This window comes from Cuculus canorus, chromosome 1, assembly GCF_017976375.1.
Source record: "Cuculus canorus isolate bCucCan1 chromosome 1, bCucCan1.pri, whole genome shotgun sequence".
In the NCBI taxonomy this organism is placed as follows: domain Eukaryota; kingdom Metazoa; phylum Chordata; class Aves; order Cuculiformes; family Cuculidae; genus Cuculus; species Cuculus canorus.
In genome coordinates this window covers 114,937,654-114,965,569 of record NC_071401.1, presented here as the reverse complement: position 1 = coordinate 114,965,569, position 27,916 = coordinate 114,937,654, and the positions used below count along the sequence as shown (strand labels likewise).

The 27,916-nt window shown below is 35.8% G+C and overlaps 2 protein-coding genes across 4 annotated transcripts in view; one reads left to right on the top strand and one right to left on the bottom strand.

Moving 5' to 3' along the window:
* Positions 1 to 3,524, top strand: part of LOC104055959 (T-cell receptor-associated transmembrane adapter 1) — a 13,119-nt gene extending 9,595 nt beyond the window's left edge. For all 3 annotated transcript variants that reach the window (XM_054055212.1, XM_054055218.1, XM_054055226.1), the window contains one exon: positions 1,274 to 3,524. In XM_054055212.1, the coding sequence (XP_053911187.1) occupies positions 1,274 to 1,540 (267 nt within the window). In that variant the 3' untranslated portion in view covers positions 1,541 to 3,524. The remainder of the gene's footprint in view (positions 1 to 1,273) is intronic.
* HJURP (Holliday junction recognition protein) lies at positions 3,524 to 27,916 on the bottom strand. Its single transcript, XM_054055201.1, is given in 14 exon segments — positions 3,524 to 5,496; positions 5,498 to 5,534; positions 8,390 to 8,477; positions 9,679 to 9,742; positions 10,319 to 11,901; positions 12,813 to 12,873; positions 13,592 to 13,690; positions 14,803 to 14,870; positions 18,132 to 18,171; positions 19,724 to 19,779; positions 24,880 to 24,907; positions 25,475 to 25,539; positions 26,874 to 26,940; positions 27,783 to 27,916. Coding segments are annotated over 14 exon segments (2,442 nt in total). The 5' UTR covers positions 27,879 to 27,916; the 3' UTR covers positions 3,524 to 5,406.

The following is a 27,916-nucleotide window of genomic DNA, read 5'->3' as shown; positions in this document are numbered from 1 at the left end:
TTTGGGCCATGAATAAGGGAGCAGAATTGTAGACAGCTCATTTCCATCTATATGGCATGATAAAGCTCAGTCATAGGCTTGCAGATCAGGCTGAATAAAGCTTGCATCCACTGCCATGGCTTATGTAAAGAATTAAATTTATTTATTTTGGACACCAACCAAGTGAAGACACAAGATGCATCACATGATAATCATCAGTCTGACTGTCTCTCTCCTGCCCAACAGAAAATGTACATGGCCTTAACAAATGAAAGAAGACTGTTTATTCCATTGTTTTGTATTTTGTTGATATACCTGCATTCTTAAAATCATGCAAGCTTCAAATGAAATTTCTCTGTAATTGAAGCATTTCTAATATCAGTTTCCTGAGCTGATTTCCAGGTATGTCATAAGGAATAATTTCTAGCTTTTGTCTCAGGATACTTCAGGGGGTAGAAATATCCTTTTTTTTTGATCTAGACATCATTAACTTCATGGAAACAAACCAATTTATGAAAATTCCACTGTCAAAAATGCATGACAATTTGGCTTGAAAAACACAGGGAAAGAGGAAAGCAGAGGAAAGACACAGAAGTCACACATTTCGCACTGGAAATGAGATCATATATACAGAAAAGAATCACCCATCTTTGTGTTTCTGCGCAGACAAAGCCTGTGAAAAATGTTGCTAGTACTTTGATTCTTGTTTAGACTAGACATAAGGAAGAATTTCTTCACTATGAGAGTGGTGAGACACTGGCACAGGTTGCCCAGGGAAGCTGTGGATGCCCCATCCCTGGAGGTGTTCAAGGCCAGGTTGGATGGGGCCTTGGGCAGCCTGGTCTGGTGGGAGGTGTCCCTGCCCATGGCAGGGAGGTTGGAACGAGATGATCTTTAAGGTCCTTTCCAACACAAACTATTCTATGATTTTATGATTCTAATTGAAAAAAAAAAAAGAAAGTGGGAAAAAAAAGATCAAAAAATGTCTTGTATCCCAGAGAACTTGGACTGATTATATAAGTAACCCTCATTCCCACAGGGAATCTTTTCAATAATACCTTGATGAATTTTTCCTTACTGCCATGATCCTAGAAACACAAGTCATTTGCCATTAGGTTGTTTGTCTGTTTTCTGCCACAGCTTAATCATTTGTACTTTCGAGTTCATTTACACCTAGTTTGGGTAGACTTCAGCCACTATGACGATTACAGTGTAGACATACTCAAAATCTTAGGCATAATTCTAAAGCATGCACAACTACTGAACGATAAATACAAAGTGAATTTCCTTCTAGGTGGAGTCTGCCAGTCAGATGTGTTATGCCTCACTTGATCACAGTATCAAGGGAAAACGCAGAAAACCAAGGAGAAAGAAAGACCCTTCATTAAAAGAGGGTGATGAAGAAAGATCATCTAACCCAATCATGATGGCTTCCAAAGTCAGCATTTACCTCAATAGTGAGCAGCTGGCTGCTGAAAACACAGCAAACACAGAAGCCATTCATGATGATCCTATCAGGTTAATGAATTTGATTCATACTACAAAAGGAGAGAACATTTGAAGCGGCTTAATGAATCAAGTATATAATTTTAAAGAAAGATCTGCTTGTTCATTCTGGAGGAACAGTTGAATGACTAGAGATAATATCCCAGCAAACTCACATACCAAATAAATTGTACAAAATGGGTAAGTTAAGTGTTCCAGAGTGTCTTCCAAGCATATGTGTGGACTAATCAAGAAATAAGTATAGATTTAGAAAGCCCCTTTGAAGGACTTGCCTCTCTGAAGACAGTTTGAAAGGGAGTGTAGAAGCTGGTATCTCAGCATTCACATGGTATTGATTCCAGTAAAAATGAATCCTTTGTTTGAACCAACCATCAACTTTCAAACAAACAGTCCCCAAAGACCCACTCTGTTGTCTGTAATGCACTAGCAGACTACGACTATTCTTTAGGTTCTAACAATACTTTTGTAAGGAAATCATGTTTCATACTTGCACACGCAATGATTTACTCGCTTCCCCTATTAAAAAGTGATCTGCTGTTCAACAGTGTGTACTTTCCCACTGTGACTGGTCTATTGTAATAACACAATATATCTAAAGCTAATTGGAGAACAACTTAATAGCTTGTTTAAAGTAGTAATTTTACATCTTGCAAGATTTAATAACATCTTTATACATCCTTAGTTTCTTTCTGTGAGCAATATCAGTATATGTCTCAAATCTCAATTCCTCTACTAATGTAATATGTATCCAATTGTATTCAAGAGTGCATAAGGATATCAGCAAATGGTCTGTAACAATAAATCTCCTAGGGAGTTTTTTTTTCTTTTAATGTTCTATGTGATAACATTCCTATTGAATTTTACATTGGCATTGTTACCAACTATTTTACAAAAGTAGAAAGAGCTTTTTATTTTCCTCCAAAATTCACATACTATGTGCACATTCATTTTAAGACTTTAAACTCATGAGATGGTAAGCTTCTGTAGAGTGGCATTTATTTATATATTCTGGGATCCATTAAGTAGTAGTAGCAGGAAACAGGCATGTTGATGTAATATGCTTCCCTCTAGGTGTGAGACAGTTCTGCCTTGTCAAAAAAGGGATATTGGTCGCCTTAAAATTCATTCAGAGTACAGTCTAAAGGAGTTTGAAACTCCTAAGCTCATACAGAGTCCTGCAAGCATTTCAGGTCCTGAAGAAGATAGCCCCAAAAGAAGTTACAAGAAACAAAACCAACAAATAGCCCATAGCGCAAAGTGTCACCATTTCTAAAAGCAGATGTGAATGGAAACATCCAAGGATGAGAAAAATTTATGAAGGGAAAAAAAAAAAAAAAAATCAATGCGAAAGAAAGGGTTCTTTGACAGACCGGTTCATATTTTCTTTAGCTCATAGTTAACAAGCCTCTTCAACATACCTTAACTTCTATGCTAGATCAAAAGGAAGGGGCCAATCCCTGCAGCCAAAGCTGCAGTGTCACCACCCTCTCGAGCTAGCACTTGCTTTTGTGTGCAGAATTCAGGCCAATATATGTTTGGCTGCTACACACGAAAACCAAGGCAGACTTGGAATTAAAGTGACTGTGATCATGGTCTTAGAACAACTACCATTGGCTAAGTAAAAATAAACACTGTAAGAATTGATAAAAAATACTTTAAAGAAGAAGCATACGAAACGACGACCCTAAGATGCTAAGGGGGAAAGGATGAAGGCAAAGCCAAAGATTCAAGGCCAAAGATCAAGTTATCAGTACATGAAGTACTTGATTTGATTAGATGGGAAGGAATTCTACCTTCTTCCATAGTAGGAACAAAATAAGTAATAAAACACATATCACCATACACATGCTTGCTTGCACACACATATCAAAATTTTTTGAATAGCATGAACAGATAACATATTTATATAAAAGACTCCAATTTAGCTGGCACCAATCAGATGCAATACTCAGCCCTCTGAGATGATTAAGAGAAAGCTTTCTCTCAAGTAAATAAGCACTTGACCCAAGACTCTATTTGTTACTATTTTCTAACACACACACACAAAACAAAGGATGTTGTATTTTCATTTAATGCAATTTATGTGCACTTTGTAGAGATGTTGCTATTTTGCAGTTTTCTGACAGCATTTGAACTCTTGATTATGCCCTTCCTCTAAAGTCAAAGAACTTTGGAATTACTTAAACTGAACCTGTCGCTTCAGCCTGATCATCGGTTTAATGGAAGTACACACTTCTGTCATTGAGAGTATGTGTAACAATAAGTCCACCTCATAAGATTTAGGTACATCTACTCTCCTTTCTATTCTTGGTCTTCATTGTTTAGTCCAGCTATTTATTACATTCATGCCAATTTGCAGCAGCTATTTCCCCTTGCAACACAGCTTTCTAGAAAAGCAGGGTGTTTGTGTAGGTATTTTCCTTCAATATAAAGTTCCTTTCCACATTTAATCTCTGCTTCCATTAAATTATTCACTGTTACTTTCGCAGACTCCATTTCAGGATCATTTTTAATGGCCTATCAACTGTTTCCAAGGCACTGTTCATGCTGCCAGAGTCCAGATTTAGCTTTATTCCGTCAGCTCTTTAACTTTTGTCTGCATAATTCAGCAACAGAATGATTTTTTTTTTTAAATGATTTCTTGGGATAGTTTTGAAATGACTTCCAAATTCTCACATGAGAAACGATGTTCGCTGTTGATCCATCTAAAAACCATTAGAGAAAGACCTACATAAATTATCATATATTTGTTAAATTCTTTATGTATAAAGAAAGTTCCAACTAATTACAACAAACTAAGAAAATGAGATGCTAGGTCTAGGTTGTACTGTTTCAGTAACCAGTCTAGTTTCTCCAGTGTTCTTTACAAAAATTCGGAAGCAGACGGTAGCAGTGTGAAGCTGTTTTTATTAAATGTAAGCTTAGCATTCAAATATCAGTTCAATGGAACAGTGAAGAAGAAGCAAATGAGGATATGGTGGAAGAAGAAGAAAAATTGTAAGGGAAGAAGAACAGAGATTGAAGCAGAAGACAGATCAAAGTATCACCACAGAGCTTTAAGAGCTAAAATAACATAGAAAAAAATCCTGCATGCCCAGAAATGAAGTAAAGCCAAAGGAAAATATTTTTTTTCCCCTTCCTGGAGCTCAGAAGGCTGACAAGGGTCAATGCTGATAAAACAGCGAAATTGACCTGAACATCACTAAAACAATCTCTTTGCCAAGAAAGAAAAAAACAATGCAAACATGTGGGACCCTGCCACATTATTCTCATGTATTTGCTGTAGGTATACAAACTCCTCCTGACAACTTACATATCTGAAATAAAATGTTGAAAGCAAGTATTTGTTTGGAACAGATTTTTATTTAGAATATATAACATATTGTGCCAGGTAGAACTTTGTTAGATCACAGAACATAACTATCAAATCCACTAAAAGTGATAAAGTTTCATTGATCAACTTTGTTAAGATGCTACAAAAATTTAACATTAAAATTATATAATAAGCATATTACATATAAGTCATAGCGTACAATACTGCAGTTGGACCATGAAGCCCAGCTTAGATTTTTTTTTGCTTATTTAGTACTGACCTATGTAGAAAATATGAATAGGCCAGAATTCAGCAGAAAGAGCTTGTTACTTACCTTAATATTAATACATTAAGAACCAAAGGTTATTAGCAGATAAAAAGATAATACAGATCACATTGTTATTATAAACAGCAGCCAATATACAATTTAAACTTAGCCCTGCAATACCTGATGAAGCTAAAGGATTAAGCAGTACCCTGTCAGAAGGGATGAACCAGTTCCTGAAGATTTATATTACAAGGAAGTATAAATCAGGACTACTCCTATATTACATATTATAATAAATCCTTGATTCCTTAGAGTAAGGAAACCAAACCAAACCCAAACTTTATAAAACAATGTTTTTACTGTAGCAGTCTGTGAATGTTCCTCTGTAAGTTTTGACCAGGAAGTCATCCAAGGGATCGCTAGGCTTTTTGGTCTTTCCCATCAGTGTAGCTTAGTTTTCTGGATATCCTACAGAAAAGAAACTTTTCGATGATAAGTAAATTACACAAAAATACTATGCTTGCTAAAGTTCTGATGAACAGAATGAAATTGAAACAAATCACCAAAGCAAGATATATGAGTATCTTGACTGTGAGCAACAGCAGGACTAGTTGTCTGCATTCCTATGAGCTTTCAGCTAGAGAGGAAACTTCATCCCATGTCATTTTAATGTCTCAGTAATGCTACTACATTAATGTAAATTATATAAATAGCTATTAAACTTTGAGACGTAATCTTTTAATGTTTTCACAAATAGCTAAATATGAATGATACGAGTGAGAATAATTATTTCTTGCATATTACTTAAGGAATGGCATAACATTTTTACATCTATTTTAAACCATTTAAACAATCTGACAAATCAGTAAAGTTGTATAGCTGTAGGATAGCATTCAGACAGAGAGCAGAAAAAAAGTCTTAGTTCTGAGCATTTCCTTTTCTCAAATATCGTTTTCATAATCATCTTCTAGGTAGAGGCAATCAAGTGCCAGACAGAAAAGGTTTGAGGTTTAACAAGACCAAATGCCGGGTCCTGCACTTGGGGCACAACAACCCTATGCAGCGCTACAGACTGGGGGAAGAATGGCTGGAGAGCTGCACAGAAGAGAAGGACCTGGGGGTGCTGGTTGACAGCCGACTGAACATGAGCCAGCAGTGTGCCCAGGTGGCCAAGAAGGCCAATGGCATCTTGGCTTGTATCAGAAATGGCGTGACCAGCAGGTCCAGGGAGGTGATTCTCCCTCTGTACTCGGCACTGGTGAGACCGCACCTCGAATACTGTGTTCAGTTCTGGGCCCCTCACCACAAGAAGGATGTTGAGGCTCTGGAGCGTGTCCAGAGAAGAGCAACAAAGCTGGTGAGGGGGCTGGAGAACAAGTCTTATGAGGAGCGGCTGAGAGAGCTGGGGTTGTTTAGCCTGGAGAAGAGGAGGCTGAGGGGAGACCTTATTACTCTCTACAACTACCTGAAAGGAGGTTGTGGAGAGGAGGGAGCTGGCCTCTTCTCCCAAGTGACAGGGGACAGGACTAGAGGGAATGGCCTGAAGCTCCGTCAGGGGAGGTTCAGGTTGGATATCAGAAAAAAATTCTTCACAGTAAGAGTCATTGGGTACTGGAACAGGCTGCCCAGGGAGGTGGTCGAGTCGCCTTCCCTGGAGGTGTTTAAGGAACGGGTGGATGAAGTACTTAGGGACATGGTTTAGGGAGTGTTAGGAACGGTTGGACTCGATGATCCAATGGGTCCTTTCCAACCTTGTGATTCTGTGATTCTGTGATTCTGTAAAAGAACATTCATTTTTCCACAATCACTCATAACATACAGCATTTTGCCACGTAGTTTAGGCATAAAACTTCTGAAAGCTCTGAAACCATTAAAGAAGAGCTTCACTGATGGGAACCATAGAAGGCTAACAATATCACACCACTAGCCCAAGAAAGCTTGCCAGCTGACAGTCTACTTTGGCCACAAATCAGCAAACATGCATTTACAAAATTAAGGAACAAAGATATAGATTTTATTCCAGATGGCTTGGCAAGAAAGAACTCTGTGAAATCCAGAATTCCTACTCTTTCTCAAAATTCTCTGCTTACGTTCATTGAGGAAAGGAAAACCTTTTCTCTTAGAACAATTACTAATCTCACAGGGAGGACTATTTTGTATGGAGTCAGGAAAAAGAATTGAGGGGAAAAAAAGAGGGAATGTAAGAACTACACAGAAATTTACTCATTTAAGTGGGCATACTCAACACCACAGAAACATCCTTGTACACTCATCATCTTGCCTCATGTCTTCCATTACATCAAAAATAAACTAAATGCAATCTTTACCAATATATGTTTTAATTCCCTCTTTGCTTAAACTGAAACTTTTTCTTTAAATCATACAGCTTTTTTTTCCAGTTAAGTTCTCCATACAAGTAGTTTAAAAATACATTCAGGCTTCCTTTGAAGTTTTAATTTGAACAGTTTGAGAAAATTATGATATCAGCTGTAAAACCATCTCAAGATAGTCAAAATATTTCTTGAAGGCAGCATATCTTGTGATGCCAAATTAGACTATTTTGGCAAATAACTCCATGCCAGAAATGTTTTGGAAAATAAAATGAGAAGCTGTTCAGAGACCTTTTAATGCTTTTTAATCTTGTTGCCTATTAAGTTAGTTTGGAATTTAAAATCCAAGAGATCTGAAACTTGATAGTCCTACAAAAGTCACATTTTCTAAGAGAAGCAGATGTAGTAGCTCCGTATCCAGGGAGCAGGAAGTAGTGTTCTTCCAGAGATCTAAATATACTGCCAATAGTGATAACAGCAGGAGGAGAGGATCTCTGTTATCTTCCAAACAGAGCCACTGCTTGCTTACACAGAGCCAAAATGCAGGTAACTATGTCCAAATGCATAGACACTAACTTTTGAAAGTCCTTTTAAATGGCAATGTACTGCATTCTCCACAGCCTAAGGATCTGAGAAGATTTGTTAGCTCAAACACACAGTCTGAATCAATCCTATAATTATATCTAAAACAATAATTCCCTTTATAATGAACACAAAATAAGGACCAAAGTAGCTATACCAAGGTAGCTATTCAGTTTGGCCATCTTACTAACTTGTGTTCACAGGCCATCCATGCTGGAGTATGGCTGTTTTTGTTCACAGGTACTTGCATCCCAGTGTTTGAGTCTGCAGGTTTGATTAGCTTGGGCTCTCACAAGCAGCCATGCTGACTGTCATTCTAGAAGTACACATGCAAGTGCAACCTCCATAACTTTAAAGTGCATGTTAACATAGAATTTCTTTTGAAATTTCTTCTCTCAAAAAGGCACTTACCTTTTGTTATGCTTCTGTGCATTGTCAGGATGGCTGTGATTCTTCATCGCCCTAGGCCAAGCAGAGTGGGCATCTGCAATCCCAGATTCTGGTGATAAGAAACATTATGAAAAGGCAAGAACAACAATAAGATGCACAGACACTACAGTAGGTTGCTAAAATATCAGCATATTAAGGCACTGGTGATACTTCATTGGCATACATCAATGAGAAATTTCTTTACAAAAATATTCTAATGCAAAATGTTCCAGTTAAACAATTTCAGAAGCGTTTTATACAGTGGATGTAATTGAGTATAAGCTGGGTTTCTTTCAAATGCTAATAGTTCATTAGTCTTAGAAAGAGGTAAAAGTAGAAGAAACTCTTGATACTAGAAAAAAATGTAATACATAAAGTATGAGTTAAAATTTGAGGAAAGCAAAATAAGACAGATGGGATGAGTCCACCTCAAATAATCTAATTCTTTGAAATTAATCAGTAATGACAATGCAACAAGGTAAGAACCATGCAAACAAGTGCACTTCTTCCGCCATTTTCTGCTTGTATTCCAGCAGACAATATTTCAAGTCACCTTTAGTCTTTTCATTTGAATGTTAGTTAGTCTTTATCTTGATGACAAGGTTCATAAAAATAAAATACGGAAAACAAACACTGATGATTTTACTTAGCAGGAAAAATTCACGTTATATTATAAACATGCTTTAAACAAAATCAGGTTTTTAAATGGAAATTAGAAGATCAGCATTGAAAATCTTTAACTAGTATAGGTGAGTTTTTTTAAAAATAAAAAATCATAATATCCTGAATTAGCAGAAGTCTTTTTGTCCAGATTAATAATCTATTTCACCTAAGAAAGTAACAGTAAGCATGCAAGAACTCAACTGCCAATTTTTGTAAAGCCGAAGAATCCAACAAAAGCATTTGGTTATTCAAATGTCGCATTGGCAGACTATGCATTTGCTGCTGAACATTTAGATACACAAAGTAAAAGCAACAGGCAAACTGAAATAATAAAAGGAGGAGAGAAAACCAGAGGATAACAAGCAACACTGTAGTAGGAAAAGTCCCAGTAAAACTAAATTAAAACTTCTTAAATAGCTGTAAATGTGAATCAGGAAACCCCTCTCTGTACAGATTATTTACTTAATGGAACACTTAAATGTACCAAATTACTACTGAGGAAGAAGAGCTGTCACCTAGACAGTGGGATGTTGAGATCTGCAGATTTACCCTTTGAAGAAGTGCTTGTGACTGCTAAAGTAGTAATTCATAAAGTTTCTGAAACTAACCTTGTAGGGAAGCACTGGGAATATCAAGAAAAGTTTTATCTGAAGAAGCATGAAATCCAGAATCCTGAAAATAAAGCATCAACAGATTACATCAATGAAAAAACCCATATTCTTTCACAGCCTCCCTCAGAAGAAATGATCGGGAACTAGGAAATTCAAGGGATTGATTAAATATTTAAATCAACAAGTTTGAAGATTCCAAGGAAACACAGTAAGACTTAATTTGTTTGCCTCACCTTGTCTACCTATAAAATGTATTAAACGTCAACATTTTGTATTAAATGTCAACAGAAGGACAATAAATTAATTAACAGGGACACTGAGATAATTTTAACCAGTGACATGGTCTATTAAAATGTAACAAAGTCTTTTTTTGAGCATTTTATAACCATTTTCATGGTTATTAAATATAGGGATCTTCCTCACATGACTCAGGAGACTAGACACAACTTACATTTTAGCAAATAAATATCCCCAGAACCTCAAAACTGTAAAACAACCCTACTGACCAAATAGCATCAGAAGTGTTCTGCCACTAGTTTAAACAGCTTCCGGCTCTAATCAGTTTTTAAGCTCTTCTACAAATATCAGCAAAGAGCGCACAATAATTTTATTTATTTTTTACAAGGTCCTTAAGTACCTGACTCTGACAGTTGTGACTGCCAAAAAAGCTGGTGTTACTGCCATTGCACGTGCTCAAAAAATCCATGCCAACTGTCTGAAGATTAACATTTTTTCTGTGAGGAATCTGTTGACATTTTGGTGATGTAAAATAACGTTCTGGTATATTTTTCAGTCGCTTTACTGGAGAACAAAGAAGATCATTTTGAAAATTTCCTACTCTTTTAACTCTGGGAATTGCAGATAATGTTCGAACAGGAGAGTTAACAAGAGCATTTACAGTTTCAGACAGCTGTACTCCTTCATATTTCCTCAAATGTGAAGCTCTCTGAATCCCAGGAAGTTCTGGAACAGCCTCACTACACAATTGCTTATAGATCTTGTTGAATTCTAGATCATACTGTGTATTAAACATCACAGAACCACTTAGATCCATCTTCACTAATCCTCCTTTCTTTTCAAGGTTCTGTGAATTTGAAAGAGGTCTTGTCAAAGGCGTTTGGATTTCTTTCAAACACAGTTTGTAGTAGAGTTTTTCAAATGCATCTTCGTATTTCTGGGGCATTTTTGAGGGACTCTGCTTTGTAGACAATGAAGAAAATGAGCGAGTGCACTGGAAAGAAATTCGTCTTTCAGAAATTAATTTTTCAGGAGTTGGGAGCAAAGCGTTCGATGGTCTCAGAGGAGAACAGTTTGTGACAAGTGTAGAAGTGTTACTATTGCCATAGGAACTGCAAGCAGATGAACACAGCTCTGAGGTATCACCACAAGGAAAGGCAGTTTTTCGAGTTTTACTGTCTTTTACCAGATGAAGCACTGCTGACCCTGAACTGGCAGCAGATGTTCTGAAATGGTATTCTGAAGAACATTTGTAAACCAATTTTTCACTTTCTTTGCATTTTGAATTCTTCAGTGACACAGCAGGCTGTAAATCATCTTCAACTAGAAATGTCTCTCCCATTGTAGCCATAACATTAGGAAAAACTGTGTGTTTGGAGAATTTTTGGCCTTTTCCAGATATCAAATGATGTTCTAAACTTGAGTCAGAGTAGTTCATTTTGACTTCATTTTTATCAATATAAGAATAAGGCACCTGACCAGATAAATTATTAATGGCACAATTGTCATCACAAAGTTCTCCACTCTCATCTCCAAATGTTTGATTCCAGATCTCTTCACTCCTACTGCTGCATATGCTAGGTAGTGCTTTCTTCAGTTTAAGAGGTCTGAACCCTCTTATTTTGTCTACAGTGACATTGAGCTTCAGCCTTCTAGGACGCCTTTTTTTATGTCTAAAATGTCCAAACATGTATTTTAACGCTTTTCTTCGGGACTCTTTTGTCATGAGCCTTGTAAGTGTCTCTACCATGGATGGATACAAGTCTGCAAGAGTTATGTCGCCCCAGGAGCATTCGTCATCTGCAGACTGGTATTCTTCCAAGATAAAGCATGTTTTATCCAGTCTTGGAGAACACTGATGCCTGGGTACAGTTATTCTCTTTGGTGAAATAGGAACATCACAAAATTTTAATTGCACAGGTCTTGATGAAGAACATTCATTTGACAACTCTACTTTCCTTCTGCAAACACTGGCTTGGTTGCCTATTCAAAAAAAAAAAAAAATACAAATGAATCACAAAATCAGAAGAAGACAAAAAAATCAAACTTAGTAGGGCACTTACAGTAATGTATTACAAGACTTAAAAACAACTGCATACAGTACAGATAGTGTTACTGTAATAGCGTATTTCTATAAGCAGTTTTGCCAGGCTAAATGGATGATTAACATACAAACTATTAGTAAAAAAACTAAAAGGATTTTACTAACCATACAGAATTAAAAGACGAAAACAAATCAAATGCATTGGGAAAAATACTATTTTGAAATAATAGCTTAACATACTGATATAAAATATTTTTATTATAGAGACAGACTGGTTTGCTCTCTTACTTCTGACCAGGAGGAACAGCCCTGTCTTACAGGTTTTGTTACTCTATTTGCTTGCTGTAAAACATGAAGATAATGCTTTTCGTAGTTGTTTGGCTTGAAATATTTACATCAGAATTCTATCTTAGGCTGGCATCCAGCCTATAGAGCTTCTGAAGAAAGTTTACTACTGAAGTTCTACTTTAAGTGCCAGTTGCCAGCAGTCTCAAAGCCATAAATTAAGTTTCTTGAATTCAAAATAAACAGAATCAAAAAAATATGCTTTCATTTAATTGAGCCTAATGCAGCTGAATTTTGTAACTATGAATTTTTTTTCCTGGGGCTATTTAAGAAAACCTATTTTTATGTATACAAGTTACTTATTTTCTAGTTTTCAATTACATTTTGCCATAGGCAAAATAATGTCTAACTTCTCATCAAGTATACAACCTGTTGAACTTTTCTGCTGGATAAATAGTGCCTCTCTGTTTTCAATAAATTAACTACTTCTTTCAAATAAATTTTATTAAAAAAACCCATTCTGTAACTAACATATTTTACCAACACCCAAAAGATTAAGTTGTACCAATCAGCTCTTGCACTGGTGAAGCTAAATGAAGACCTTTTGGTGAACCTTGACGTGCTATCTGAAAAACAAACAAAAAAGACACAATCTAATATCTTTAACTTTCTGTACATTAAGGTTAGCATCAAAGCCTTATTTGTGACTTGCCCTCCTCTCTCTTTACTGTAGGACGTCCTGTAGAGAGCTATGGTCCAAAGGGGCTTAGTAAATTTCAGGCAAGGAGGAAAAGTAGTCTAAGGCTTCAGTAAGAATTTTTAAGAATTACCAGTTTCATCAAGGAAAGCTATGTATCATGTTTGCGATTTCTGCATTATGTATCATATTTTAATCCCTTTCACAAATATGAGAATTGTACATAGATACATGTACCTTGATAATGTGGCACATCCCTGGCAAGTCCATTAGGAAAGAGAAGTTGTACCACTTAACATAATCCTTCATCCTCAATTCCCTCCAAGTCCCAAACCAAAAAGAAATTCTTTTTTTCCCTCTAGAAACCTTAAATTTGAGCATTTCAGAAAACTTACTGGTGATCTATTCACAAATCAGGGTTCGAATTCAAAGTATAAAAGATATTAAAAAAATTGGATATGGTCTGTTCTGTTTCTTACAAATCATTGCTATCAGAGACCTGAGATTCTGATATTTAGGCTGACAGCAAGCAGAAGAGGTACAATGATGGGACAACAGAAAAGCTGTATTAGAATTCATTGTACTGCACAGTTAGAGGATTCTTATTTTATTCTAATCAGCTAATAACCTATAACAAAATAGGTTACCGTAATCCACTCGGGAATTTTTCTAGCAGAATCTTGTACTATTGCATCCACTTGAACTTTTACTTTGTCTTGGATTTTCTCATCATCTAGGTGGTGATTCTTAGAGAGGGAAAAAAGAGAATTAATTAAAACACAGAAGTCATTGACATTGACAAACTCAAACATATTATTCAGACTTATTTCAAACTAATATTATTCAGATGATGATCTTCAACCCACACAAGCTTATTTTTGATGTACACATTTTATGCAAAAGAAAAATAAATCCAGAGAATAAAATGTATGTGAAGGCATATAATCAGAGATAACCAGCTAGTTTACTGATGCAGGGAAAAGCATGCACTGCCTCAGAAGATCCACTAATAAACACAAACAAAAAAGCAAACCAAAAGAAACAAGTCCTAGTGTTGGGTTACAAAGCATTGGAAATTCCAGCTATTGCTGTAAATCTTTACAAGTATTATAAACATCCCAGGAATTGAAATACAAATTTAGATCTACTCTGTAACACAATTCTATGTGAAAATCTGGTGATAAGCGGTAACTGTTTTTCACTAGTGAAACTCTTGCTTTCTGAAGCAGTTTGTATTTGCAGTTGTCAGAAACACAATACCTAGCAAGTGAGGAAAGTAAACTAAATTTTTTGTAGTTGTATCTAAGCAAGTAGGACTCAGGATTAGAATGGCTGCATACACGAAGTGCGTGCTCTACTTTTTTACATTGATAAAACTATTCTGGGGAGTCCTGATACCCACAGCCTAGTTTAGGAAACAACAGCAGGAGATTCCATTCTGCTTTTATTATGGTAGCTATTTATTTCAGATTTACTTTTTTTTTTTTAAAAAAAAAAAATCTTGTAATCTATTTATGCTGGACATGGGTGAATAATCATATTTTTATAAGTGCTTTCACCTTGTGATTCCTCTGGTTATTCCTCTACCATACCTATAATAGATGTTCTCAGGGTTGGCTGTTCAATTCAGTTACATTTTACAACTTTCTCTGATATAATAGCAAGACATAATATTACTTCTTCCTGTTTTTCATGACATTATTTCTCATTTGCTCTGCTTACTGAAAATGTGCATTAAGACACAGACTACATAGTCTTCTGCGTCAACTCATCAGGCATGTGCAAGCTTTTCGAATAGTTCAATCATTTCTATTGAACACAAATTATTCCATTACATTAGACACCAGATTTTCTTTACCTGGAAGTGAATGTTTTCAAATTGTCTTCTTACTGAAGCTATATCAGCATTGCTTTCTTCACCTACAACTTGAAGATAAATACTAAATAAAATCCAGTTGAACTCAGAACCAAATCAGAAATGTTTTTAAACACACACTGTATAACTTATTGACTAAACTGGTTTAATTTTAGAAAACTGTTTTCTAGACTAAAGATTTTTCTCAGTATTATGTTTTTATTTCAAGTCCAATTGAAAAGCATAGTTTATAGTACAAGTGACTTGAGGGGAACAATGAAGAGTGAAAATGGTTTGTAACCAGTTTTTCAAGATTTATGCTAACCATTTCTGAGACTAAGACATTTTCAAAACACTGCTCTGCAAGACTCACTATTCATGCCCGTTTATTTCCCATTACATTCCTAAATATCTCAACAAAGACAGTAAGGACCCTCTACTATACTTACTTTTCTTAGTTTCTTATTGTCAAGACTGCCTTAGAAGTGACAAGTTGAGAAATAAGAGACGCAAGAATATTAAAAAGCAAGTTCAAATATTCCAATTCTATTTTTGGCATCCTGTGGGTATTTTTAGGAAAGAAACCCAACAAAACTGTTTTTTTTTTTTTTTTTTTTGCTAGATGTAGCCAGACCTTCCAATTCATCACTAGCTAAAGCCTCAGTATTTCATGATCATAAAACGTGACTGCGTTGCAAGCCCTGATTTCTGGATTTCCCTAGCTATTATATCTTTATCCCACACTTGTGTTCTGCACAGGGAGGAAAAGAGGAGAGGATAACAACCCTGAAAAGGAAAACAATGAGTGAGAAAAATCTTTGTTATGATACCTATCACATCACTGCCTCTTTGTACTATTCTTAACTAACAAAACCAGAATGAAAATCTTTTACAGCACCTCACTTTCCTTTCGTTTTCTGCCAGTGCAATCATCACCTAAAGCTCTGTGGACAGCTTTTACCACAGGGCTAGGCTAGAGCTACATTTGAAAGAAAGAAATGCTGTTTTTGTGGGAGACAACCCAATTTTGCATCTTCTGGTGAAAACGTTGAGCAATCAGAGGGTTGGCTTTGACAGTTTACCTGACTCCAGTAGAATTATTTTATTAGAACTGAAACTCATACCTGTCAGATAATCAAAATTGCTTCCCATATGATTACTTAAGGACAAACTCCTGGTTTATCCATTGGAAATCAGTTACTAAGCATCAACAGTGAAGGAAACAGTAAGAATGTTGATATTCTAATCTAGAAAAGTTTCAGTCTCCAGTTTCTGTAGCAAAAGCTGATACTCTTTCTGCCATACAGTCTTCTTCCAGAAGTAGAATTGAACACAAAACTGGCAGAGTGCTCCCTAAATAGCCACTGAGAAGACCAGAGTAGACTGCCACAAAAATGGGAGGGTCTTTAGCTAAAGGTAACAACTTCAGGTTCCAGGAATGGTTGACTCCATCACACCAACTACAAGTTACAGAAAATAGCTGGTATCATAGAATGAACTGATCTGAAATACAAGTTGAGTACTCCTACAGGTGTGAAACTTCACAAAAATGTAATTTTAATACGTCTTTAATGTATTGGCAATCATACTACAAATCATTGGAACATTAATTGCTACCAGAGGACCATGGCACAGCTTGGAACAATAAAAATAGTGAAGTATCTTCTCCAAGGAACCTTAATGTGTTTTTAAGGGCTGAAAGGGAAATTCAGGAGCACCTTTCTTCTTCAAGTGCACAAGAGAGGAAAATCGAAAACTCACCTTTCTACCTGGAAAATTTGATCTATAATACAGGAAGTTATTTCACTGAACATGTGCTCAATAAACTATCACTACCTAGCAGATGTATCTTATTTAAGACATGAACATGTTAGGAAGAAGGTTACTGTAAATTTTAATTTTTGATTGTGATGTGATCTTCCAAACGTAAATAAACTTAGATAAATATATACAATTCAGAATTAAACTTTCCTAAATAAATTCATGTTTTTGCAATACTATCCTAGTAGTAAGAAGAAACTGTTCAGATATCACTATAACTTTGTCATGCTTCTTCCTGTGAAACCAAAGAAGGTAAAACTAATAGTTTTCCCTATTAATGGAAGGCCAGTACTTGCAGGTACAGGTGGGAGCTGTTTCACTTTATTTGTGCCTGCTGTCAATAGATTTTGCATATTTTTAGGACAGAAATACTGTATAATACCTGTGAGAAACACTGTCTTCACTGAGAAATGTGAAGCATTCGGTATGAATATTAAAAATCGAAAACCCTACCAAAGCTAAAGTTTTAGCTGAAGCAGCTAAAGCTACCCTTTTTTTCCTTAACAGTTAGCAAACTCTACTGCTAACTTTTTATATATTAAAAAAAGCCAAAAAAAATTTAAAAAAACCTCTAAACATGTAGGTGAATTCCATTTTTAAGTGAGGAATCCAATCCTACATCTTTAAGAAGCTAATTTCTAGGTCTTACTGTATTTGGAGAGAACTGAGACTCACCGAGGCTTCTATAAGCCCTCTCCAGTCTCTTCCTAGCAAAAGGAGGAGTGGATAATCACATTATTGTACGCTGCTACAAAGATATCAGAATTTGAACTCCATCACTTATTTATCCCATAAGTGCAAAAGACACAAAGGACACTCACGGGAGCTAAGCTACAGATGCCTCTGAAATCCTTTCACTGTGCAAGTTGAGAAAAAAAGAAGTCTCACTTTCCAAATTTGCAGAAATTATTTTATCATTCAAGTAGATATTTGAAATTATCCTCTTAAATGACAGAAGGACAAATTTCAGCTTGCTATTTTCTATTTTCCCACAACAGAGGTGTAATCATCTGCCTTGCAGACTGCTATATGTATAAAGCACCTATGTATACCAATACCAGCTAACCATATTTTGCTGAAATTGTTGTTTCAGTCATTAAAAGCTGGTCACCATCTAGCCAGTTTAATTTATGGAAAATAGTATTTATACGCACAAGAATCAAAAGATCTTGAGTAATGCAAGTTATAAATATTTTAAAAACAAAGATTGTTACCACTAATTAATACAATAAAATAATTATTTGTGAAAACAAGGTCAAAACCACTCAAAACTTTGCAGACAGTTTCAATGTCAATCTTGTGGCTGGAGATTTTTAAAGAGGTGTGTGGATATAGATTTTATAGTATGACCAATAACCCATTTTCATTATCGCAATTCTCTACTTTCTGAAAGGGTACAGAACACATATTAAAATTATTTTTTACTGTGGTAGAAAATTCTGAAAAAGTTATTTCCAATCTCTCCCAAGAAGTTTAAAAAACGTAGCTAAAAAGTACATTTGAAAACCTACCTATGTCAGATGTATCCATACAGGAGTTCTCAGGAGATTCCTTAAAAGCACAAGAAAGGAATTTTAAGACCTGGTAGCATAAGCTATATTAACTCGTCTGTAGATTTTTCTGTTGTCACCACTAGCTCATTTCTTCTCAGGGGTGTGGTGGTGGTGAATCAAAACCAGTTGTATTCCACAAACTATGTCCAAACAGAACCATTGTTATTAACAAATGCATAGACAAATTTGCCCTCATTCACATCTGATTACTCAAGGGGAAAAACTATTTTCTTCCCAGCACTTCTACATTCAGAAAACATAATGCAAGGAGAAACTATAAAACAGAGCAAAAAACAGTTAACAGATGAATTCTAATTACTAAGTCTTTATCAGTATGTACCTGGGATCTTCTCTGTTTTCTAATGTATAACAAAAGTTTCTTAACTGCCCACTTAAAACAATTCTTAATTGCCTACTTCAAACAAACTGTATATAATATTTCAAATAGTTTTTTGCGCTATTTTGTAGAAGTCTCAATAGTTGCATAAAAAGCTCACTTATATGGATAAGGAACATTTTCTAAATATTTGCAGTCTACATCTAACATGTTCTTCAGAATTTCTTTTCTAAAAGTCTACATCTGTTCTGTCTAGTTCAGTCAGAAAATTAGTGTATTGTGGAGTAAAATGACATCAATAAAATGAGACAATCCTAACTACCATCTATGTAGAATGAATAGTTAGGAGTGACCAGTGAAATGGACCACACCACTGTCAAAATGCTGACTATTTTCTCCTTAAAAAGATAAGGGTCAAAAGAAGTTATTCTAGACAACCACAGATTTTACAAATAATTAAAAAAGTTAGACACGCATGTTGCCTAAGTAAAAAGACACTCGATGGTTTTAACTGCTCTATCTCTCTTTAAATAAGATTAAAAGGACAGTAGAATTCAGCTGAAATCCATGGCTGATATCATAGCTGTTATTTGGTACCCCAAATATCACAATGAGAGGGAGGATATGTAATTATATGAAACATACATAAAGCCTACCACACAAAAAAACATGAATAGGAACATAGTAAATTTTTTTAATGAATCCACCATCACAAAAAGTATTAGACCACCACACATAGAAGTCCATAAACCAAATTCATCATCATGTCAAGTTACAGAATCTATCGGTGGGGGGAAACAATCTGGGGAAGTATATTAGATGACTTACATTAACCTGAACACAGATTTTAATTTTACCCAAACATGCATCTAGCAAGTAAAGACTCATCCTTCCTAAAATAATGCAACTACCTTTGGGGAACTACATGGTGGGGGAGGGGGGAAAAACATAAAGCAATCATTTAATTAGACACCTAAATTTGAGGAACAGTGAAAGAACTGCAGCAAAATACCATAAGGCCTCAATTTTTTTCAGAGGTACTTATTTAAGGAGAATCAAGAGGTTAAATTCAGCAATTAGTAGGTCTTTAAAATCTACCTTTATAGCTACGGTACAGGACCACCTGCTCATGATTAATTTCTTAGATTTTGACTACATAAATACATTTTCCAAAAGATGCTTTATGAAAATAAATGCAATGTGGTGCTTATACCTGATTTATTGTTGAATGTCCATCTTCAAAATCACTAGTTTGTTTCTTTGACAGATCTTAGCACGCATAGAAGGGAAAAAAAAATTCAGTTTGATAGGTCACAGATCAATATTGTACTTGAATTCATTAATTTTTCATTTGTATATACTCTTATTTATTTTGAAAGATATTTAACACAAACATTTAACAAATGGGGAACATGCACAGGACTGAAACAAAGAATATACAAGTGACAGAACAACATTCTCTTCCAATGCAGCAGGCTAGTTCTGATCAGAGATGTACAACCACCGTATCACATTTTCTTCTTAACCCATGAAGCACCACAGAAAATAAAATTTGCCCCTTTATCAGGTGGCATCACTTGTAGAAAAGGAAGACAACTGCAAGGTTTTTGTGCATTTTTCTTTGCATATGTTGTAAAGGATAAGAAAGACTAATTACTTCTGAAGCCTGAAGGTAGAGCCCCAAACCTCTATTGCATGTTTAATGACTTTTAGGCAAGGAGGCTTTCCAAAACTGCTAATCCTGTCCTCCTGCACAGACAAACCCACCCACAACCTTTGTGGTTCTTACCCTTCATTTATTTAACAAGAAGCAGAAGACATATAGAATGTAAGAGCTGTCTAACTTAAAGGAGATATCCTCTTTTTACATTTCAAGTTACACTTTGTTCTTCATTAACTATTGCAACCCAGATTTAAATAAAACTCCAAACATATTAGACCCACAGAGAAGCAACTGTCTTCAAATAAATGACTTCCACGTAAGCTTATTTCACAATTAGCCTCTAAGGCAGATTTTGCTGCTATTAAAAATACCGAGACTGAAAACTTTTGATATTACTGAAAAAATTTACATTTCCAACCACTGCCTTGTTAGATTTTAAAAAGGTATCTATAATGTTACAACCTCTCGTGTGTATTAAGGCACATATGATTACGATGCACATACAAAAATTGTCCAAATTGACTGTTAATACTGCATAAATTATAGAAATTTAATCTTTCCCAGAAGAGAAGACCTGAATCTCCACATACACAACTCCACTTGTACTAAAGCTGTAGTGGGACTTCCCATGGTTGGATGCAGGTGATAGACAGAGACTTATAATAAAGATAATACATGTGCTTGTAGTAGATGTTTACCTTACTCAAGACGGTCATTAAACAAGTTTCTGTTTAATGTAGAATTTTTTGTCGTTGCTTTTATCTGCATTTCCATTTCCAGGTAAATTGGTGTCAAATATCACAAGCGACTTACTTTTTTTGGTTAAGCGGTAAGAAGACTAATTTCATACCTAACTCAGGCACATAGGTATTATTTCTGGCGGGGGGGCTTCCAAAACTGTTATGCCTGTCTTCCTGCACCAATAGACCCACCCACAATCTTTGAGGTTCAAAGTTCATACTATTCAGTGGTGCCAAGCATACATCTAAAGATTCCCAGTTTTCTAAAAGCTTAAAGCACATGGAAAGAAACCTAAACACTCTACAAGCCTAACACATTCTTAAGAGCAACTTCATAATCTCTTAGAAACATATTTCGGGACTTCCTTATGTTTGTATTTGGAGAGCTTTTCTAATATTTAACCTAGAGGCCCTCTTTTGTTCTTCCCCTCCAAATTAAATCTATCACTAGTGGTTTTAGCTTTTTCACTGCTTAACAGTGTGGAAAATCTGGTTTGTGTACTTTACATACGAGGCACCCATGCATATCTTCCAGCACAGTGTATACTATTTTCACAACAGAGTGATATTCTTGACTGGCTCAACCAGCCTTCAAAACTGCCTTTTCTGATTGATTATTCCTATGCACCTCTACTATTTTGAACTTCTCTGCATGAAATTACACAAGGTTTACTTTAAGTTTGAGCCCAATTTGTCAGGCCATCTTTCACAGCGGTCATCCTCATATCATCTGCAAGCTAATTACTGGTATCCTTCTTTTACTATTTAATTAATTAAAAGTGTAAACTAGTACTTTGATCAGGACAGTCCTAGAAAAAAAATCCTTCATGTTTCCTTTCAGTTTGGACACAGGCCATTGATAACTATTCAAAGCACAGTTTTCCATACAGTAGGAAACCAGGCTACAAAACCACTCTCATATAAAATTAATGAAGCAGATTATACAACTAGAAGGCTCCGACTTAAGCTTGTTACCTTTTCAGGAAATCTATGTTCATTATTTTGCAAAAAAATAAGTAATGCTTCCTTTAGAATATATTAGCAATGTGTTCTTTTTTAGACGCTACATAAAAACACTTTCCAAATTTTTCTGGATAGAGAACAAAGGAAATCAGAGTAACCCCACTGAAATCTCTTACTTAGCAAGAACTAAGAAACATTACAGAGGGTGTTTTATTTAAAAAAAAAAACTCAAGGAAAGAAAAAACTTTAGAGTGGCAAATATGTGACAGAAAAATTGCTGCTCTCAGAGACTGAAATTTAACATACTTGGTCCTCCCATACTCAGAATTCCCCCATACATATAAAAAAAAAAACACTCAAAGGATTTTAATTTTACCTAGTAAAATTTCGTAGGGGTGCTGGCCGTTCTATCCAAAGAGTAAAAATAGATTCTAGCAAAATTCATGGTTCATTAGCAATTATTTACATCTAATAAGGATATTTTAAGTGTTTATACATAATACCACACAACTTTACATATCCTAATTGAAACACATATCAGGTCCACCTAAAAGTATACAACAAGAATAGGTAAAATTTGCACATTAGCTTTAATAATCCATAACCAGAAGAAAGGGTTTTTTAATTGCTGTTGGATTGGGGTTTTTGAGGGTGTTGTGGGTTTGGGTTTTTTTAAGGTCAACACCAACCACAACCAGCCACTTCAAATGCTTACTCCATGGGCTTATGCATTTCAAATAGAAATGTCTGTTCATTTTAAGCAAATTATATCTTGCACTAAATATACAAAATTCTGTTTTATAGCATATATAAATTTACACATATAAAACCAAACCTGTAAAAGAGGGCTTTTCCTTATAACAAAAGCTGTTAAGACTAGTGCTGGGGTTCAAGAAGGCCAAATGCCTTGTCTGTTTTCGTGAAGGAGACTACTGTAATAACAGTAAAGTGAAGAACATGACATTTTAAGGTTCTATAGAGGGATCTGGACAGGTTGGATCAATGGGTCAAGTCTAGTTGTATGAGGTTCAATGAAGCTAATGCCAGGTTCTGCACTTGGGCCACAACAACTCCATGCAACTTTACAGGCTTCTGGAAGAGTGGCTGGAAAGCAGAAAAGGACCTGGGGGTCCTGTGTTGGTTGAGTGCTAGCTGAATATGAGCCATCAGTGTGTCCAGGTGGCCTGAAAGACCAACAGAGTCCTGGCAGTATCAGAGATGGTGGGGCCAAAAGGACTAGGGAAATGTTTGTGCCCCTGTACTCGGTACTGATGCGGCCACACCTTGGACACTGCGTTCAGTTTTGGGCCCCTCACTTCAAGGATATAGAGGGACTAGAGTGTGTCCAGAGAAGGGCAATGAAGCTGGTGAAGGATCTGGAGCTCAAGTCTTATGAAGAGTGGCTGAGGGACTTGGGGCTGTTTAGTCTCAAGAAGAGGAGAGGCGCTATTGCCCTCTACAACTACCTGAGAGGAGGTTGTAGTGAGGTCAGTGTTAGTCTCTTCTCCCAAGTAAGAAGTGATAGGATGAGAAGAAATGGCCTCAAGTTGCACCAAGGAAGGTTTAGACTGGATATTAGGAAATATTACTTCATTGAAGGGCTGTAAAGCATTGGAATGGACTGCCCAGAGAAGTAGTGGAGTCAACCCTGGAATTATTTAAAAGATGTGTAGCTGTGGGACTTAGGAATATGGTTTTGCAGTCAACTTGGCAGTGTTAGGTTTATGGTTTGACTTGATGACCTTGAAGATCTTTTCCAATCTAAACAATCCTGTGATTCAAGAAATTCCAAGTAAATTCCTTCAGTAAGAACTTGTAAGGCATTCAGACCTTTGGTCACAATACAAAGATTAACCAAAAACTACCTCTAAAAGACTTCAAGTACTGTAAAATTTGAATAATAAATTCTAAATGCTGTTTCTTTCTGAATTTTGCTGCAGATGGTAGCCACTCATTTTTTAATGCTATCAAGATCCATCTGCATATTATTTTGTAAAAATTAGAGGCAAAGGTGTGGACCATCTGAATCTTTTTGTATCAGACTCCTTATTTCCCAGCTCATCATATTAATTTCACAGGCTGATTCCAAGTCTATACCTGAAGCCTGCATGGACAAATTTTTGGTGGGATTGTAGATGGAGAGAGATACTAGGTTGTGTTTTATCATCAGAGGTTCAGTGTAAAATTTTCTCAGATGAATGTCATAAAATAAACAACAACAAAAAAAATCACCTCAAAACCTTAAGAAAAGAAAGCTCAACACACCTTCACTGTACTATACATCATAATTTCCCCCCATCATTTATCCCAGTAAAAACATGTATTTTATTGGAACATACAGCTCCTTTTCAGAACAATGAAAAAATCTTCAGACGTCATACATCTCCCTAAGTAGGATCAGAATTACACTTCAATAAGCAGTCTTGGTTTGACTCCCATCATGTTACTTGATCTCTAATGAACTAACTACACACTTTTTCCTGTAAACAGCCTGATGGCATTCACTATATAGAATAATGTGCTACATTTCTGACAGCTCATCATGTGACCTCATTAGGTTATTTTAACACTCATTTTTTTTTAATATGCCTACTTAACTAGTTATTCTTAAAAAGCTAGCAACTTCCACATTTCTCCACTTGTACACCTACATAAGTCAGGGTTGGAATTTTTAGATTCAGTGAACGTTTGACAAACCCATCAAATACAACAAAAAACCTTACTGTTTAGTTGATAAGGGAAGATTCTTTTGATCAACTTGTGATGATACATCAATTATATTGTATATTGATATAACATAACAATTGATATAACATCAATTATAATGTACTTACTCATCTTAAACTACATTTCAGAATCTTTATGAACAAAAGTATTGTTTTTTTTCAGGTAGTTCCCTCCAAAAAGCAGTGAGCTAAAGAGTTTGGTATAAAACTAGGACATGTTCTATTAAGTCAAGACTACTTGGATAATTTATAGCACTTATTTTTTCAAAGACTTTACCTGCATTGCTTTGACTTCCTCTAGTACGCTGCAATCAGAAATAGGGGAAAAAAAAAAAAGTCAGAATAATCTTAGAAGACAAAAGGTATTTTAACAGATGCCTTTATTTACTTGGAACATCTCACAACTCAGCAGTCCCTAAACAGACATTCTGTTTCCTTCAGGTTTTCCCTGGCCTGACCAGAAATGTCACAAATACATGCTAAAACTTACCTGGTCATTCACTTCTTGCCATACCGTTGCTGTTAAAATCACTCAAAGAATATACGCTATAGCTACCTTGGCCCACATAAAAGTCTACAGGAGAATTCCTCTTACAGTTCTTAATGTATTTAGTCTGTAAAGTTGTACAGCAATGCTTAGTAGGTGATGAATCAGTGTTAAGCTCAGGATAAAACAGATGACTATTTACCAATCTCATCTGACAGTCTTAACCAATCTATCCTAACACTCTATTTTAAAGCAGATGTTGACTTCATTGATATCTCTTGCAAATACTATATGGCACAGCAAGATTAGCAAGTATTCCTATATTAGATATATAAAAAGAAATATTGTTACATTTTGACTGTAGTAGGACTATATTATTAGATACCTCAAGTACTTCCTTCTTCCATTTTCTAAGCTTCTCAATTGATACTTCTTCCCATCGTTTAGGCCCTAGAAATAACAAGGTATCAGTATAAACACAGCTTTTCTTATAAGACTATGTATACTGAGTATCATTCTAGCAAACATAAACATCTAGGAAGAACATATTAAACAAGAACAGCCTCCAATACAATTGCCGAAACAAAAACTCATAGGAAAACAAGCCAAGAGAATATAGTAATTTCAAATTAATTGAGAAGTTGGGCAAAAAATAATATCACATGCTGACTCTAACAACACTGAGCTAAAAATCAGAAAAGGGTAAAAAAAATCAAATTACTTAGCTTTTAAATTTTGTTTCATGCATGCAGACTGCATGGTATCTGAGGTAACTTAAAGCCATAATTAAGGCTTTCCAGGACTGAGATTCATGTTCATTCCATATTGAATACAGGTTACTAAAACCAAAAGCATAACCAAGCCTTTACAAACGAAAGATGGTTTTGCAGCACTGTTTCCTCTCTCTTTTTCTCTTGATAGACAATATACATCTAAAATGTAAACTTTCCAGTCTTTAAAAGCCTTTAAAAAGTAAACCATATCTAGTATACAATTACATTGTGCTTGACACTGTGGTAGTACTTAATGTGCACGCCCACCAAGTTCTTTACAGGAACTGATATGGCAATTTACATATCATAATCCTCACTTCAGTGATGATAAAAACTGGCAGAACATTTAATTTCCCAGTAAAGCCACCAAGATACTAAGTCACAAATCCCACTAAAATGCTGACCAATGTATTTCAAAATAACGGTTTATTTCAAAACTAGCTTTCTGTAAGCATTATCAACTCTGTAATGGATCAAGTCATAATGAATCACTGGAAAAATGTGATATGGCATAGTGTGGTATAGAGTTATGCTAACCAAATGACCTTCAATGAAAAGTTCAGGAGTCTATCTACCCATTCCAACCTGACATTTGACATACAAGGAATTTATCAGAACAGCCTTCAGAATACTAAGCAGAGATGAAACTACGGGATCCATTCATGAGTATCAACTTCGAGCTAATACTTCCATTCATTTGCTCGCCCCCAAGTCTTCTCCATTTTGATTCTTCTTCTTTCAAGATATGCAAATATTAACCATTGTTATCCTGAACTTTGCTAATAACTGTTTTCTGTTGTCTAAAACAGAGCATGCAATGGACTAAACGGTGCATATAATTATACTTTCCAGGTATCTTACTCGCGTATCAAAGTTTACATAGGAAATGACATAACTAAGTGGAAAAAATTCAATATCAGTTGCAATTAAGTGTTATATAACTGCTAAAAGTTGCATGCTTTATTAAATACAAATATATGGCACGGAAGTATTGAAGTTTTAAGTTCTTACCTTTACATGTATTGTAAGTCAGAGTTTCCATGGAAATAAGTAAATCATCTTCAAAAGGTTGATTATACTTAAAAAAAAGGACCATTGAAGACAAGCATAAATTATTAAAGCAATGTTTACAATATGCATTTTAAGTCTTGTTTTTATACAACTTTGTTTTGACCAAAATGTGAAATTATCTGCATATTATTCTATTGGCTGCAGTTAGAAGTCAGCAATCTGGAAATATACATATATATATACACACACATATAATATATATATGTGTGTGTATATATATATATATATGTATACACACACACACACACTTCCTTTCCCAGAGGAAACCCATATATTGTAAGCCTGTATACAAGTCACTCATTTTCAAGGCATAAGTCAGTCACTGACAAAATGAGGCTTCAGAGTTTTCAATAGCAATTAAGTTACTCTACTACAGAGTGGCAGTAGCCACTCAGCATAGACCTATAGCTCATGGCTTACAAAAATACCCAATCTAATGCTAGGTGAGAACAATGTTCTAAAACTGGACTTAGCCTTACGTCAATGCCTAGATATTAGCAGAAAACATTTCCCTGAACAGCAAAGCTGACGCCCCTGAATAAATACAGGCATTTCTAGACAAAGGTGTACATTTCCCACATTTTTCACACGTGTGGGTGTGTAAATATATAAGCCCCAGTATATATATATATATGTGTGTGTGTATATATATGTGGATATATATATTTCTATACATATAAGTCACAGGAGCTTGTGACACCACAGCTAATTAATTAATGGAGAGAATAATTTCCAGTGCTGTGTAACCTATCACAGGGACTCGTTTCCATTTTAGCCCCTCTCTGGCTGTGACAGGCCTCCCGCCCACTGGCGGCCCCGCCAGGCCCTTCCCTCGCCCCCGCCCCTCACCCGCTCCAGGATGCGGTTGATGGAGACCATGAAGCGGGCGTTGCTCTTCCGCAGCCCCTCATCCAGGTCTAGGTCCAGCGCCATGGCTCCTGGCATCCCGACATACACACAGAAACACACGCACGCCTCCTTCC